This window comes from Cololabis saira, chromosome 7, assembly GCF_033807715.1.
Source record: "Cololabis saira isolate AMF1-May2022 chromosome 7, fColSai1.1, whole genome shotgun sequence".
Classification (NCBI taxonomy): Eukaryota; Metazoa; Chordata; class Actinopteri; order Beloniformes; family Belonidae; genus Cololabis; species Cololabis saira.
In genome coordinates this window covers 34,188,216-34,206,143 of record NC_084593.1, presented here as the reverse complement: position 1 = coordinate 34,206,143, position 17,928 = coordinate 34,188,216, and the positions used below count along the sequence as shown (strand labels likewise).

At 39.9% G+C, this 17,928-nt stretch overlaps 1 protein-coding gene across 3 annotated transcripts in view; it reads left to right on the top strand.

Annotated features, from left to right (window-relative positions):
• The window catches only part of enox2 (ecto-NOX disulfide-thiol exchanger 2), a 184,467-nt gene that overhangs the window by 62,615 nt on the left and 103,924 nt on the right, over positions 1–17,928 (top strand). Inside the window, exon 1 of one of the 3 annotated variants that reach the window (XM_061725728.1) lies at positions 4,105–4,290. The exons of the other annotated variants lie outside the window; for them this stretch is intronic. Within the exon in view, the coding sequence (XP_061581712.1) occupies positions 4,269–4,290 (22 nt within the window). The 5' untranslated portion in view covers positions 4,105–4,268. Of the gene's footprint in view, positions 1–4,104; positions 4,291–17,928 lie in introns of those variants that run through there. 3 annotated transcript variants of the gene reach the window in all.

The following is a 17,928-nucleotide window of genomic DNA, read 5'->3' as shown; positions in this document are numbered from 1 at the left end:
CAGATTCTTGTTAAATTGTTCCTGCAGGGCAGAACTGGATATATAATATGTTATTACGCCATCTTTCACATTTGAGCTGAAACTTGTGGTATCATTGTGAAAACAAAACCAAATGCTTTATTTCTGTAAACAACCCCAGAGGCAGTGTGTGTGTGCACTAAGTACACTCTAACTACTTTTATAGTAGTTAGAGTGTATATTAAAAAAAAAAAAAAAAAAATCTTATCCATGCTGTACCTTCTTTCTGATTTCTTGCTTGTGTTGTTCTCTCAGATGCAAGTCCTTTTGGATAAAACTGTCTTCTAAAGGACAGCGGTAGTAATAATATTAAAGTAATTCTGCAGCAGCTTGTTTTTGTAACCCGATTGGACTTGATTAACAGCAAGCGTAATGACATTAATAAAACCAGAAACCATTGCAGTTTGCAGGTTAGAGACATCCAGGTGTGTAACACAAAACCAGAAAAAGGAAAAAGAAACATCAGCCCAGCACAATCTTGGAGAAGTAATAAATGTTGTCCATCAGTCCAAGTTTGTTTATAAGGCTGTTTTAAACAGTCTGAATTCCTTCATTTTACACAGAAATGTTGGCAAACGTCCACTTGTGAAGACTCTTCCAATGACTAGACTTTCACCCCAAATTCAGATTGTACAAAGTTTATAAGTTGCAAAAAAAAAAAAAACAAGTGCAACCATTCAGGTTTCTGAAGGTATAATTAGAAGAAGGCTTAAAAAGTATGGCTTGGTTGGGAGGGTTGTCAGAAGGAAACGCCCTCTCTCCAAAAAAAGAACACCGCAGCTTAGATTTGCATCCGAACGGACCACGAGACTTTGGACAGACGAGACCAAAGTGGAGAGGTTTGATTATAATGCATAGAACCACTTTCGGAGGTGTGATGATTTGCACTTGATTTGCAGCGACTCCTCCGTCTGTGCAGCAGCTAAAGCTGGTCCAGGTCTGATCATGTGATCACAACAACAAATCTTAAAGAGAATAGCTGATACAGAATCAGGGTGTTACAGTGGTCAAAGTCCAAACCTCAACTTGGTTGACAAGTAGTCGTGAGAACTTCAGCGATTAATAAAGTATCATCTCAAAAGCTATTTAATCATGGAGTTTATTTTTTTATTTTATTTTTCACTTGGCTGTAAAAGCAGACGTTAAACTTTGACAGGGACAGAACTCTACATACCGGTACCTTGAAGGCCTCCAGTAACAACAGCCCCTCTCAGGCAAACAATAGCTTGTGCTATTTCTGGATGAAGGACCTCAGCTATTCTTAATCCTGCCTCTTTTTCAAGATCACCTTCTATATCATTGGTCTGAATTCCTGCAAGGGCCAAAGTATGATCCCAATGAATCAGGACTAATACTCTGATCCCAATTCCTCCCTGGAATGTGGATGCTGAAAGATCTGGAAAGACGGTTCATCTTCTAGCACGTGACATTAACTCCTTGAAACGTCTAAATGTGAGGTTTTGTTTGATAAATAACTGTTATGAGGAGGAAATGTTTGTTGTTCACCTGAGGTTGTATTGACCTCATTTTCAGACCTGGTAAGGGCCAGTTGATTTTTAATCATGTTTAATCAATGCTGGGATAAGCAAACATACTTAAGGATCCTTACGTTTGTTTTCCACATGATTTTATGGCGTTTTGAATGCAGCCCGTGCATTTTACTTTAGCTTCCTCAAATACCTTTGGTCAGGCTAATAAAAAATTTGACTTTGATTTTTGTCTTTACTTTCAGCCTTGGACAGTTTATAGGTGTATTTATGTTATGTTTCTTCATTTTTATGACAGGAACCAGGTGCTAAATAGAGTTCTGGGAGAGATATTTTAGTCCTGAAAACAGCTCTGTTAGAGACGCAGTATTTATTTTTTTTTTTTTAACTAACCCGATCCTGGTGGTTGAGGCAACACTGATCATTTGTGACGGGTTCGGTATTCGCAGCGTTTTATTTCTGCTTTTCCGTCTCTGCTTGCTTCAAGTTGGGCTGCAGAAATAGTTATCACTGTTTTCTTACACAACATTCAAGTCAAACATTGGGGTCAGCTTTAATCCACCGAGAAGACGAACCCCAAGCTGTTTGAGAAGAGAGGGAGCGCTCAACGGGACAAGGAACGCCGTGAAAAACACATTTAAAAAGCAATGCAGTGTTCATCTCAGATTGATTTGTGATTGTGGTATTATAAGGCACAATTAAGACACCAACAACCTTGTAAGAGGGTGTAACATTAACCTTTTTTGAGTTGATATAGAAATGCACTTCATGGTTTCACTGTTTGTTGCTCAAGAACTGAAACTCCAGCAAAGAAAAATGTTCAACATCACAGGGGGGAGTAAATTTGGCTAACCTACCCTTTACCCGCACCTCAGTGAAAATGCAGGAGGTAAAAACTGGTGGGAGATTTTCGGGAGGGGGGGGGGGGGGGGGGGGGGGTATTTAGTCCTTGGTGCATTTAATGTGTTGGTATATTTCACCTTTGCTCAAATCCATCCTTCGTTTAATCAAAGCTGTCACACTCACCAAACATTCACATTTTGAAATCTGACAATAGACATAAAAATGTCTAAAATGAACACCCAGTTTATCACCTTAGTAATAATCATATTAGAAATTTGGTTACTGATAGTTATTGAATGAAATTTTCCAAGTGAGCGTGGGATGTCAGCGTCTTCATCAGCGAGTGGACTCAGCTAGACGCATATACTGATACTTTTTCTGTGTCTACTCTGTACACAGCTTGTGTCTGATTTTGTAAGCATCATAGTGTTTGCTCTGCTGTTTTGCTTGTTTAATTAATCTCTGGACTCCTGATCAAACCCAAACTGTTATTAAGCCTCATTCATTCTGAGCAAACGGATTGTTCACAGCTTGAGAATGACATTAGACAAATATTTGAGTGAAATATTTATTAAGTTTCATCTGCAATGTTAAGGGAAAGAAAGAGGCGAGTATAAATTGATGAAGAGGTGGAAAGGAGAGGTGGATAAATAGATAGAAACAGAAACAGAATGAAATGTAGACTGGCTCATTACATGCTCTTAAAAAAACAGGTACATGAGTTGAATCAGAGGATCTTCTTTCTAGATTTTCCAAAATTATGCTGATCAGGTGCTGCTCTGCCAAATAGAGTCTTTGTATCTTAAGCTTTTTTTAAAGCAGTTTTCCAGTTAAAACTACTAATCTGAAGCATTTTTCCATGCTGGTTTGGATGCCGTCCTCCCTTGGATGATTCCTACTGTGTGACATCCCCGGCAGGTGGGACGGATAAACTTGTAGCACTGGTTAGAAACGGCAGCAGAAGTGTTTTTCCAGATTTGGTTTCTACAGAAGTGGGATAAGGACTACTGCATGTCCTGTTAACAACAGATCCTGAACATGTCACTGTGAAGGATCTACTCTGCACCTCCGATGTTGAACTGTTGAGTATCTGGCAGCTTCTTATCCCATGTTTATTTTAGTTCATACACAGCAACATCATTTCCTTTTTGGTGATTAAAAAAAAAAAGAAAGACGTGTGCTCCAAGTGGAACATCTGCTGTCGTATTGTATTTATTACAGATAGCAGAGTGTGTTTTGAGCCTATAAGCCCCGGCAGGAGGGCCTGTCATCATTGTGTATGTTAATCCTGCTGGGGAAACAATCATCTGCATGCTTCTCCTCCTCCAACTGGCAGCCTGCAGAATGACACCTCCACAGCACTGTCAAAAAGTTTGGGATAAATCGCCCGGTTTGTTATTTTGCATTCAAATTCAAAAAGCACAAATTCGCACAAAAACGCAGCTCTTCTTCCCGAATCCGCGTGTTATTTCTGTCACGACCGCGTTGCGCGGCCGTGGGGAGGCGGACACGGCATCCTCTCCTGACAGAGTAAAGGCTGATTTATGGTTCCACGTTACACCGACGCAGAGCATACGCCGTAAAGTACGCGTCGCCGCGTAACCTACGGCGTAGGCTCTGCGTCGATTTAACGCGAAACCATAAATCCGTCCATCCACTCCAGATAAAGCGAGCAGCCACTCGCTCCCACGGACATCCTCCGGAGCGCGGAGCCGCGGAGTGGCTGCTGTTTTGGGGCGGGCTAAAAAAGCTCCCGCGTCGACTGGGCTGCTCTCATTTGTGCAGTCCGCTCCGCCGAGCGAACAGCCCCGTCTCTCCATTCAAGGATTAGTTTGATTCTTCTCTTGTTTTTGAACCTCGCACACTTTGAGCCCTGCGGCTCGGGACCGACGGGACCGCACTCTGCTCTTCTCCAGGACCATGTTTCTCTTGCAGTACACAGGTACATCTAAGTTTGGTGGTGTTGACCGCAGGAGAGGCTCGTTCTGCGTCTCCTGCACGCCGCTTTTATTCTGCCACTCAACCATTTTACATCTCATCGCTGTCATTTCTACCAACTTATAATAACAGCGGGGTTTAAAAGCAAGACTGTGCAGAAATGTCGGGCGTATAAGCAGCTGTGACTGCGGTGTACAAAGCCTGGCTGCCGTGTAGCAATTTATTGTAATTTATTACATTTTTAGGTGGGTCTTTTTTTTTTTCAATTTAATACTTGACAGATAATGTAATATCTAGGCTATGTTCATTTTCAGTCCAGAGCTCTACATTCTGTGTTTTAAGAATCTAAGAATGTTATATACACTGGATTTGAAACACTAGAATGACTATTGGGTTAAATTGCAGACTTTGAGTACCATGTAATAAATGATAGGGTGCTACATGCCGCTCACCAGTGAGGCAGCCAGCTTTATTCTAGTGTCTCGGCTTTTCTTGTAGATTGGTGTCGCTTTTTTTGTGGGAAATGATCACATTTTTTTTGCATCTGCTTTACACTTGTTGTCGGGTATGAACAGGATCTGATATGTTGACTATAACCCGCCTGCTGATGCTGAGTGAGGGTGGAAGTTTGCACAGCAGATGTCTCATCACTTAGAAAATAGAGCAAATGTTTATGTCCCTTTCTGATGGGTTGTATTTGTAATTTACCATGCACTGGTATGTCTAGCAGAGGTTGTAAGTTCTTTGTTCCTCATATATGGTTGCACTTTTCCCCATAGCTGCGGTATGGAGGTTTTGGGATTGATGTAGTTTATATGGGATATTTTCTTTACACTTTCAGGATGTAATTAAACCAGACGTTTAACTCTCACTTTGTTCTCCAGCTCTCTCCTGTTTATAGTCATGGCAAATTGACCTCATATGTTCCACAGCCTTTAATTTTGTTTTTGTTTCTCTGTTTGTTTGAACTCACAAAGCACGAACTTGACAAATATGAGTCTTGAAGCACATATTTGCTATTTTTCACTGCACCTCCCACCTTTTATCAAGACTGAATTTAAATATAAATGAGCTTTAATGGGATTTAATGGGATCTTTAGTGATTAGACAGTGGATAATTGATTGTTTCAACTGTAGCAAGAGGTTTCCTAAAAGAAGTTTAAGATAAACTTTGCTTTTTGACCTGAAAGCTGTTGACTTTAATGCACTATGTGAAGATGTGTTTCTGGTTCAGTCCTGTTTTGATAGTTTCCCTCTCTCTGTAGCACGCTGTTAATCTTGTATGGACAGACAAGATCAGTTTTCTTCTCTTCTATTTCCTGCCTTCCAGAGGCACAAACATGCTTTGAATCAAATTGAGTGAGTGGAGGTTGAGTGCCTCCCTATGACCACTGGGAGAAGAAAAAGTGCATCAGCCTTTGTGACAGCTATATACCTCCACCCCGTTGTTCTCTCTGATCAACTGGCAGAGCATCCTTTCACCGCTTTTAGTGGAGAGAGGGAGGGAGAGAGGAAGGGAGGGCGATCCTTTGCTGAGATCTGACAGAGTGATGAGATTTAAAGGTTGGACATGGAGTACTTGAGAAGGATCTTAAATATTTCAGTGCTTATTGGCGTAAGACGATAGTGCTGCAGGACAGATTCAGACTGAATTCAGACCCTTAATTGAGTAAACCTGGGATGTTCCTGGAAATTTGCACATTTGATGACTTTGTGTGGTTACGAAGCAGGTTTCTGCCCTTAGAGGCATTTGAGGTAAAGAAAACAATAGTGATGAAGGGAAAAATGAGTCATGCATTCACCATAATCGTTGGATTTTTTTGCGACTAAGCTGAAATGTACATGTATGGATCGTTTTTTTTAAATATAGTCCGTCATTACTGTGAAACCCAACAGACTGGATCCAAAACCAGACGGATGCTACAATCAGCACAGAAGTATTCAACTCTGTTAGATGACATTTAAATAATAGGGTTGGTTTTTGAATTAGTCAAAGCTGAACAGCAGTGATACATTTATCCTGGACCTGAACCACTAAATGTACCAACCAAACCCAGACTAGGAAATTCCTTCATCTTCATGCCACAAAGACAAGTTATTTCCAGTCTGTGTCTGCTCTTCTGTCTCCTGCTATGTTGCTGTCAGCTGACTGCCCAAAGCTTTTCTGCCAGTCAGGTAGAAAACTCCTTCAGATCACCGATGTGGCAGCTTTTACATTCAGAAGTGTTGAGCTGGCGATGTGTTGGTTATTATCTTTTAGTCATGCAAAGCTTGTCAAGGAAGTACTGCTCTGGCACACATGTGAAGCATGTGAAATATGAGTTGAAATATGAATATTTCGGTGTATGTTGGGTACTGGATCATTTGTAATTTTTCATTAGATTACAGCCATACTCAGATCTTCCTCTCCCCGGTCATCTTCTCCCGCCCTTCTGGGGTAATATGAAGGTGTTTTCCAGCCATCCAAGATGTATAATCTCTCCAGCGTGTGCCAGGTCGATCCCTAAACGCCTAACCAGGGTGGTGTCCAGGTGGCATCCAAACCAGACGCCTGAATCACCTCAACTGGCTCCTCTTGATGTGGAGGAGCAGGAACTCTACTCTCACACTCACTCCTGAATGTCAGAATGTATCACCCTGTATCTGAAGGAGAGTCCTGCTGCCCTGTGGAGGGAATTCATTTCAGTCGCTTTTAGGCTGCAGTGTCGTTTAATTGATCACTACCATCAGTTTGTGAACACAGATGAGCGTCAGATCATGGATCATCTGGTAAGCAGGCAGCCTTGCCTCTTGTTCTCTCTTCACCAATACAGACTCTCAGGATCTTAGTGATCACGTGCAGCTCACCGCCAGGCTGCAAGTTCTGCGTTTAGTTTTTTCTTTTTTTTTGAGCTTTTGAGCAGTGCAACCAAATTTTGTGAGCAGGTGCACAAGCATAGCTTCACAAAATGTACCCGGGTTTTATTCAATCTTAAGCGACACTGTGAGGGAGAACAATGTCAGCAGGTCGTGATTTATCTGTGTTTGTTTTGTAAGCATCCTCCTCCCATTTTTTTTTTTATGGTCTTTGAACTATGATTTCCTTTTTCCAAATTTCATTCAGGCCCTCCTGTGACTCAGCCGTCTGATGAAAAAGAAATGTGGAATCAGCAGTTGATCTCAGTTTGACAAAGATAAAACCCGACTCCTCCCTCCCACTCTTCCCAACAAATCCTTGTCACTTTTTTTGTTTGTTTTTGCTAAAGATATTGAAAAGAAGAACACGTATTTTCAGAAAGGTTTGTCAGCTCAAACTTAACATGAAACGTAAATGTCAACACCAGTGTGAACTATTAAGTATGTAAGAACAGATGAGCTGCAGCTCTTCCAACCAGGAACGCATTAAACGCACGCACGCACGCACGCACAGTCGCACACGCACACACACACACGCAAGTCTGCAGAAGAGACTGAAGTGTCAATAAAATTCTGCTTATTTGTAACTACAAACAAAGCTATTTGATTTTTCCCCTCCCTCTTAAACCAATCTTCCACTCATGTTATTTTCCACTTAACATAAAAGAGAAGTTTTTCTTTTTTGTTTTTTTCAATATCCTGAAGTGGTTACTTGTACATTTGGAGCTTGTGCTCCTTGAATTTTCAGTTCGGAGTGGGAAGCCCAGGATGTGAGGAAAAGGGAGTTTTCTCGCTTGGGGGAGGAGTTTCTGTTAACACTCTTCAGTGGTATTTTGCCACAATTTTGTGACAAAGTATTTTGTGATGTGCATTTCTCCTTTTTCAGGGCACCCTTTGTCTTGTTGTTTCATCAAAGTTTTAATGAGCATCCATATTTAATATATCAGCCGATGCTTCTTCCACAACTGACATGTGTAGATTTCACCACAAAACGTAGGAAATCTCCAAGCCTCTGGGTTTTTGTTATTGTTTTTAGATTCTTTACTGATTAAATGTGGTGACAGTATCTGGCTTATGAAGCTGCAATAAAGTCTTGCCCCCCCCCCTTTTTTAACCATCTCAGGTTGTTTCATGTTATGTTGAAGTGACGTTTGATTCTTCAGCTGCGTAGTTCTTTGTTCAGGCTTTTATACCGTCTCTTACGGCCACTAATGATGTAACTGCTGAACCTAGCGGTGCAGCTTTCTGTTGCTGGAAGGATGATCGTTTTAAACAAGGAAGCTAAAAAGCGTTTGTTGGTTGTGGTAGAAGTTTTAGAGTGTTGTTTTTTTCTTGTTAAAGAACTCCTTTGTTCAACTTTTAGAAAACTGAATACAAGAGTCTGCAAGTGTCATTATTCTGTCACCAACATAATTTGATCATCAACTCTGTTATGAAACGTTTCACTTCCTTCATTATAAAACACTTAACAAAGCTGTTAATGGGGAGTATGATTTTCATACCTCCGCCTGTCATTTAGTAAAAGATGCTTGGCTGTTTTTGTCGAGTCATTCTCCTTCATCTGCTGCCATCACTCCATCACACCATCTGTTAGGTTGTTTAAAACTGTTGGTGTAATAACTTGATAGTTGGCTGCTTCACCGCTGGACCTAAATCTGTGCAGCAGCCTCATGTAGGGTAATGATTGTTAATTCTTGTATCTTATGTTTTCTCGTATGTGAGCTCAGGAAAAATCTGAACCGATTTTGTTTAGTTTCTAAGCACTTGAATCACAATAGCTTTGTTAAAGACTGTTCAGGTTTGGGGAAAAAAAGTATACTGGCTCATGTGGAAGATCCCTGTGAAGATCAACAGTGTTGGCAACAGCTACAGTTGAACCTGCCATCTAGTATTGAGTATCCGAGAGACCTCAGAAGCCTGAAGCAAAACAAACTCTGGGACTCCCAACAGATCCCTGAGAGCTCTTCATTTCTAATCACTTCATGGTAAGCCAACACACGGTGAACCTTGATATTAGAGGTAAGGACTTTGTAACAGCAAGTTCAGTTCTGTATGACAGATGAAGGAAGTAGTCAGGCCCTTATTCTGCATTTGCTTTATTTGAGGACGTGTGCGAGACAGGATTACGTCAGCAGCCCCGCTGCTGTGTTAAACCCAGGTGACAGCCTCTTTGAGCAGAGAGACACATCTTGGTGAAGCTGGATTATGCTGAGCACCAGGGGGTTGCTGTAGACATTTTCTCCTGTTCATTTTCATAACTCGCCTTAAAAACATCACAATCCAACCAACCAACCAACCAACCAGCATCAGCTTTATGTATTTCAGTAGAATTGGGATATTTTTAGATCAAAAATAGTATTTAGAGGCAAGTGTCGTATATGTAATAAACCCAGATTGTTTCATGTTTCTTTGAAAGCAACACAAAGGACCTTTTGTCATTGTGAAATATCAGTTTCATGTACATTTGAAGGGATATTTTCTTACATTTATAATGCGTTGTCCAGCTCCCGCGATCTCCCGTCCCAACTGTGTCCTGCAACAAATACGTATCCCTTTATGATACTATGTACATGTCAGCAGAGATGACGGTAGCTCACAGAGCTAAAGTTGATGTTGCGTCAGTGGCAACTGAAAGGGTCAAGGGAGTAATGATTGGAGAGAAAACAAGAAAGTGAAACATAAATAAGTACATAATGTACTTATTAATCATAAGTACATCATAAGTTAATTATGCTGAATCAGTGTAAGTCCAGTCTGGTCCCATTCATCCCCTTTAGGAAGCAAGTAGTGGAGCATGTTCTCTAACAGAGTGGGGGCTTCATGTGATGGCACATCAAAACCTCTTTAAAACAACAGAGATGGTGACAGGATTTTCTAGTAACACCTTGATTCAACCATTTTTTCATATCTGGCTTCCAGACCTGTGCGACTCCAGCACTTGGTGACAGCATCCTGACTCGGTTGCATATGTGGTGTTTAAGTACATGTTTTTAGCAATGAGAATACCAAATACAGGTGCAGCAGGTAAAATTGTTGTTATAATGTGTAGAGTGTATGCCAGCACTTGGGGAAACAAAAGGCAGCTGCACTTGAAACAGTCAAAACAATATCACACTGACAAGGAAGTGTTTAGAGACATAGTCATTCTGAGTTTTTGTTGTTGTACTTTTATTTTTCCTTTATCCAGCCCATGAGAGGCACTTGAAAGCAGTAAAACATATGGATCACCAGAGGAATGTAGGGCAATCCTACTATTCGTCTCTGAAATTGTTTATTCATTGTATTTTTTGTAGACATTGTTGATGAATGGTGTCCCTTTTATGTGTTTTTTTTGTGCTCTACAAAAGCTTTTAATATTGAAATCAGCTGCTGACATACTGAGGATTCATTTGTGACAAAATCCAAATTTGTAAGGCATTTATTTAGACGTTAAAGCCATTTGCTGGTATCTTGTTAACCCCGTTGGCCAGTATGCCCCCAACCCCCTCATAGCTGATAGCTTGATTCAGTGATTTGGACCAGAGAAGAGCGGTGTCCAGAGATCGCTTGTCTGGAAAGCAGCCATCATTCTACGGTAATAGAGACTCGGAGCACAGATTTATACGGCTCCTACTTTAGGAGAAAGGAATTGCTTGAGGGAGGAAAGTGGCTTGAAAACAAAATGGTTCCAAAATGGATGAAAAGAATGCAACCAAGAATGCATTATTAATATGGGTAGCAGAGGTTCTTTGTATGCTGTCCGTCTTGTTGGGACATTTTTGCCTCTGAGTGAAAGTCCAGATGAATACAGATGCAGCTTTCATGGCTAGGTAAAGTAGTCCAGTTATGCTATGAACGTATTAATTCAAATCCTGTTTACATGTATCTTAGCTCTCTGAGGAAATGTGGTTGCAAGAGTTTGGTAAACCCCAAAACTTTCCACTCACAACAGACCATATTTTGAGGTGTTTTTTTTTTTTTTCTTTGGGGGTATTTTTTTCCATTTTTTGCATCAACAAACTCACAGATTCCCACTGTGAAGGTCCTTTTCATAGCCCCGGAGGGGAAAGAAAACATCTAAAAAGTCACCAGGAGAGCTCTGAAAACTGTGATGTTTGAACTAAAAGGAAGCCCTGTATGAGCTGCTGCTGCCGGATAAATGTAATGTTTTTGTTTGTTTGTTTGTTTTTTTTTTTTTAACTACTCTTGGCATATCTTATTGAGCAGTTTTAGCTCTGTGGCCCTTTTCTTCTGCCTCTCTTTGAGGAATGAGAGATCAGCATTTACAGAAGGACGACACAACACAAGTCTTACATTTTTCGCAGTGGAATGAGGTGTAATTTTGTCTCAGGTTCTTCAAATTATAGCTCTGTCTATTTTAAACAATTGGAATGCAGCTTGAGGTCAACATTTGGTCAAACTTCAGGGCTCTCAGTCTAACATGACAGCAGCGAGTTGACTTGGAGTAGGTGCCTAGAAGGTCCTACTAGTCTATTTTAAGTTAGGTTTAACATTATTATAGTTACTACATTTGAAAAAGAGCAATGTTTTGATGATATATTTTTGTTCCAGAGGTTAAAAACTGTAGTTATCATAGGGCTGGGCGATATGGACCAAAAGTCATATCTCGATATTTTCTAGCTAAATGGCGACACTCGATATATATCTCGATATTTTTTCTGTGCCTTAATTGGGGTTTCCCCCAAAGCATTATAGCATAGCATCTCTGTTAGCTTCATTTTTTTCCTGAGGCAAACCCTTAAAAAAACAGTCAGTTTTAATACAAAGCCTCGTGCCAAATGTCACACAGGTACTTTTGTTAACAGAGGTCTGCACAATATCAAAATGTATAAAACAAATGAAATAAAAATAAACTGCCTGCATATATAGAATAAAAATGCTTCTTGAATAAAATAAAACAAATATCCCTTTCCTGCATAACAATTAAATTAAAATACACTGTGCAATTAATACAATGTAGACAGTAACAGGCAGACTTTTCCACTGAGGTTGACAGTTGTGCAAATAACAAAACATTTGTGCAAATCTCAAATAAAACATTCAAGTCAATTTGTCACAAAATAAGCTATATCAAAATCATAAAAAAAAAAAAATGTAAAAAAAATAAAATACATTTATTTATTTATTTTTTTTTTTAAACCGATATAAACGACATTGTCTCGTACCATATCGTGTTTGAAAATATATCGATATATATTAAAATCTCGATATATCGCCCAGCCCTAAGTTATCATAAGGCATGCTTCTGATGTCAAGTATCATTCCCATGTTGCCAAATCACAGGTATGACATGCAGCACATTGTCCTCATTGTCATGTCAGTTCTTTTGTATCATCTGTTTTCATGATTCTTTCACAACAGCCATCTTTCATCTGAGACAGCCAAAGGCGTGCAGTGTGTGGGAGCCTTGAGAGATTGTGGTCTCAAGATGCACTGGCGGTGATCCCCTCTTCATTCCTCCCCCACTCTCCTGCTGAGCATTCGCAGTGATCCCACCAGGCTCCCACAGCCATTCCCTTCCCAGTGAGCTTTGACAAAGCATAACTGCGTGATGGAATAGGGAGACGGTCACTGTCCTCGTTCAGTCCTTAATGCCTCTGATCACAGGCTGCTCCAGTCAGTCAGTGCAGATTAAAGGCCAATCCGATACATTTATAGATTACAGTGAAAATGTTACATTATTCCACCTTAATTTCTTTCACATAGTACGTCATATTGGAATAAAGGCGCTACAGATGCAGAACGAACAGGCAGTGTGATGTCATCTGCAAATGTCCCCCTGATCCATCTTTATACCCGTGACACAAAGCATAGTCTGGGGGAATACAAATGTAACAGTTTCACTGTAAACAGACCTGCAAACGAGGCTGTAGACTGCTGTTTGAATGGATATTTTTCTAGTTTTTATAAACATTTCCCTCTCCCAGAGTTTCTCAGTGTGTTCCTTCAGTATATGATTAGTTTTGTTTTCATTATAAACATGACAACACTCATGGCTATGGCTAAAGCTCAAAATATGCAGCTAATCCTCAGGCAAGTGTCAGGCAAGTGCAATTTGTAAAGATAATGAGAAACAGCAGTCTGATGAGACAGTGAGGCAGCTGATGATTGCTACTCTACCTATTTGGCTTCACTTTGAGTTCCCATTCCTGACACAAAAAGTCATTTCATGAAACGCAAAGGAAAATGAAACACTTTTCAGTACGCAGCACAGAACACAGTGTGTTTCTCAACAGTGTAGGAGGCATCTGCATGTGATATAGTGAACTAAAGAAAGGATTTACTTGAGGCTCCATTATGTTTTAACTACTTCAAAATGCTACTATAGTATAACTCTTGAGGGTTTCTAACTGACAACACATAGTTAAATTTATTCCTTCTTTCTTTTTTTGCTTAGTCAAAAAGAGGGCTGATATAAAAGCTGTCTTTTCAGTTTCTGTCCTTCAAATTCTGGTCAAAGACTTTGCTTTATGGCACACCCATCCTTGTTCCCTTTCTATAAAGTTTTCAGTTTCATGGCAAAAATACTCCCCGATATCCCTGGAAAAAAGCTCAACTCGGCACATGATCAATATTTATCTGGATACGAGTTAAAATTGATATTTATGAGGGCAGGTAAACTTTGAATATAAATAATCAATATAACCAAGGATACATAAAAGTAACAGCTGGTATTGAGATGTCTGCTGATGTTTGCATCGTTTAATCAGAGTACAGTATAACATTTTTGACATGTTTATTTTAGATGTCCTTCTACAGATATACAGTGGTAGGACTGCACATCTTAAAATGCCTGTTCTTTCTTTCTTTTTAAGTTAATCAAATATCTGTCAGCCTCAACCCATCCATCATCCTGCACTGCTTTACATCAAGATATTTACTGATATGATGAGGAGTGGATGCTGCGTTAAGTCCGTGGCCTTAACAGCATATGCTGACAACTGCTGACTGAACACGGTGGCACTGAACATAGCCATTACCGACCGGGATGTAATTGGATTCACAAATCAGCTGTGGCCCCAGGTTTATCGTGGCACTGGCCTTTACGGGTCATATTTCAGTCTCCTGGGCAGAGCAGGCTTGTGTGAAGTGAAACTGCTGAATAGAAAACTGTACGAGGGGGATCTCAACATGCTCTTTCCATCGGAGAAAGTGAAAAGTGGATCCAGAAAACTGTGTTTTCCAATGAGATATTGTCAAATAGTATATCTGAGGAATGACCCCGTTTTTTTGGCTGAAATAGTTTCTTTCACCCTGTTGACCTTGCTCTCTTGTAACCATTTTCTTTTCTATTACACTGCTCCCTTTTCTTCAGTTCATGTGGAACCTATTCTGCTAAACTATTCCTATAATTATCTGTTGTTTCCCCAATGTGGTTGTATCTCCTCTTGACAAATAACATTGTTCCTACATTTCCTAAAGTATATGTTTGTGAGAGTGGGTGGGAGGATGGCAGCGTAGAATCTTCCTGCGATCATCCCCCCAGCAATCTGAACCGTACAGCAGGTTCTCAATCATTCTCTCTGAGCTTGTCCCGACAGAAGTCAGGGAGGTGGATCGATATGAAGATTAATTATTGTGTCCAAGTTGACGGTCGCAGCAACAACCTGCAATTTCTCAAGCCTCTAGTGACCGCCCAAATGCTTCTCCTGACGAGCTTTGAGCTTTGGCTTGTTAGTGTGGTCTCTGGACCAAAGCTGCCCTGGGAATTAATAGGAGAGGGCTCCCGGGGTATCACACCGATGCTCAGAGCAACCCCACTCGGCTCCACCAACAGACAAACAAGAAGTCCCACAGCTTTTTGCGGGTTTAATGTAAGCACCTGGAAATTGGTTATAAGATTAACTTTTCTCCGAGGCGTTGCAGGTGGAAGGGAATTCTGTAGGCTGCAGTGAAGCAATACATGTCTCATCAACTTCCTGCCTTCAAGTTACACATTTCCTCCCTTAATCTGCACAAGTTGTCAGAGTCATAGGAAACACCGTTACACCGTTACGTATACAAATGTGTGGAAATATAAATGGCCATGACTCCCTATACATACTGCCAGCTTGTCTGCATAGAGATTATTCAATGTGTTTGTCATTTATCAACGTGTCTCAAAGGAAGCTTCTTTATAGATTGTGTCTTGAATAGGGGTGGGTATTGGGAAGGACCTCACGATACGCATCACGATACTTGAGCCACGATACGATACACATTGCGATATCCCGATTATTATATTCTACATAGTTCACCGAAAAATTTAAAAATGCATTACACATCTTAAAATCCAAGTTGTATATATGTACATCAGATGATAGTGATGGATCTTAAAATCCGAGTTGCACGTTCATCAGATTATAGTGACAATTCATGGGACAAACTGAGTCAAAACAATGTTTTATTATAACTATACAAGCTAAAGTTACAACATATTTGTATATGTTTTTCATATTATTTACATCATATGAAATTAACATTAAATTTAGTATGAGGTTGCTTTAATTATGTGGCAAATGATAATAAACACAAGAAAGATGGGTACTAAAACCAAGGACAGGCACAGTAATCAGTCAGTATAGATATAAATCCATAAATAAATAAACCTCTGTCCATTATTTTTCATTTTTTAAGGACAGACAATTGTGTTATATAAAAAATAAATTATAAAATGAAATAAAACGTGAAATAAAACCTGAGCTCAGTGCAGGGCCCTCCCAGGGTTGGTAGAGAGTGGCAATGCCCAGGACTGTCACTTAGGTAGGAGCATTGGGTGATATAATGGGAAAAAGATCGGGGATAAAAAAAAAAAAAAAATTGATATTCAAATTTTGAATATCGATATTGAATCGGCTGGAAAAGTATCGCGATATATTGCCATATCGATATTTTTACCCACCCCTAGTCTTGAAAACTCCATTGTGTCATGGCAATAAATCAGTGCTGTTTGTTTAGTTTGGGGGCTGAACTGGAAAGATAGTACAAATTCGCCAACATCAGTTTGATACATTTCACTCCTGACGGCCACGGGAGGTTTTAGTTAGTTGAAGAATTTTCAAAATCATCATCAGCGCTCGAATCTAGCTCTACAAGGTGTCACTAGCAGCTTTAAAGGGTTATAATCGCTCTAAACCCTTGGTGTCATCCAAAAGGATGATAATTAAAATTGTCAAGGCAGGCTGTCTCTCTTGGCTGAGACCCCCGCCAAGAAAAAGATTCACCTTTAAATCAGTCTTTCAAGACTCCAAGTATCCAGTCAAGTGAAAAGAAAGTGGATTCTCTTTTTGTTATGAGGTTTTACTTACAAGGACATAATAAAAAGTAATCTCGTCCTTACCTGGGCTTAAAATTGGCTAAATAGGTCCTCAAATGAACAACAAATGACACTTAACTCTGTGTCATTAATAAACTAGCAATAATTAAGCCAAAATGCAGCATTATTTTAGTATATTTAAAGATTTGAGAATTCCTCACATTTAATTTTACTAGAAAACTCTAGGCAGGCACTGTGGTGGTGGGCACGGCCGTCTCACAGATAAGAGGTTTCAAGTAGAAATCTCAAAGCATACATGCTTGGGTATTACATCATGTAAGACGTGACTGTGAGCGAGCATGCTTGCTTGCTTGCTTGCTTTGTTCTTCTCATTGTGGTCCGGTCATGTACTGGGATTTTGTCCCATTTGTATTTGCATCCTGCCTCTCACCCAATTAGAGCTGGGACAAGCTCCAGCCCACCACGACCAGCAGGAAATACCACTATATATGCAGCTGGAATAAAAAACCTGGGTATTTGCTCTAAACTGATAGTTACAGCTTGTCTTTGTTTGCACTGCCCTTTAAAGTATAGCTTTTATCAGGACGAAAGACTAGAAAAATCATGTAATGATGAAATATATGTAATCACACACAACCCATTCAAAAAAATTGGGATTTTCACTCTCATCCATCCTTTACTACTACCGGTACTAGTTTTCAGGCTGAAAGTTACTCATCTAAGCACAAAGAACATGCTAAAAGCAGAACAGCCATTAATAAATGAACATCACTGAGATGATCGATCACAGATTTTTCAGGCTTAAACTTCTTTTGATCCCCCCTCCCCTTTTTCCTCCCTCATCACTTCAACCATTGACTACAGTGGGAAGTAAGTCCCCAGTTTGTTTTGCCCAATGGGGACATTTAAAAACCTCACTGGAGCAGAGCCAGACGATTATATCATTGTTTCTGGGAGTCCCCTGTTATATGATCTATGAAGCTTAATTTGTTTGTGCTGTTTTGGTAATTAAACAAGAGGAGGCCCACTCAGTGAACTGTGGCGGTTGACTTCTCTGCCCTGGCCTTCCCACAAGACCAGATAATTAACGTTAGGATGGAGGAGACCCAGGTCCGTCTGTTTATAAAGCTCATTACTTACATTTGTGATACTTGCTCCAAGCTTGGTCGGGGTCTCATGACTGTGCTGGTAAAAGACACGTATATGTTGCATCTGTCTTGTTCTGATGCAGATGGGAATATCGTCAGCTCCTATCCTGTGCTCATCTTTCTTTTCTGACTTTACAATCTTTAAATCACTTAACTGTGTTCATTATGAATAGTTTTACAAAAGGACCAAAATTAGTTTAGAACCAACTTTTGATGTCACAATTTACTTAAGACATTAGAAATATTGTGTTTTATATTTACATTTTTTTTTTCATTATTTTACCCTGAACATTCCTTTTAATAAGAGATTTTTTTTTTTTTGATACAAAATGAAGCACAGCAT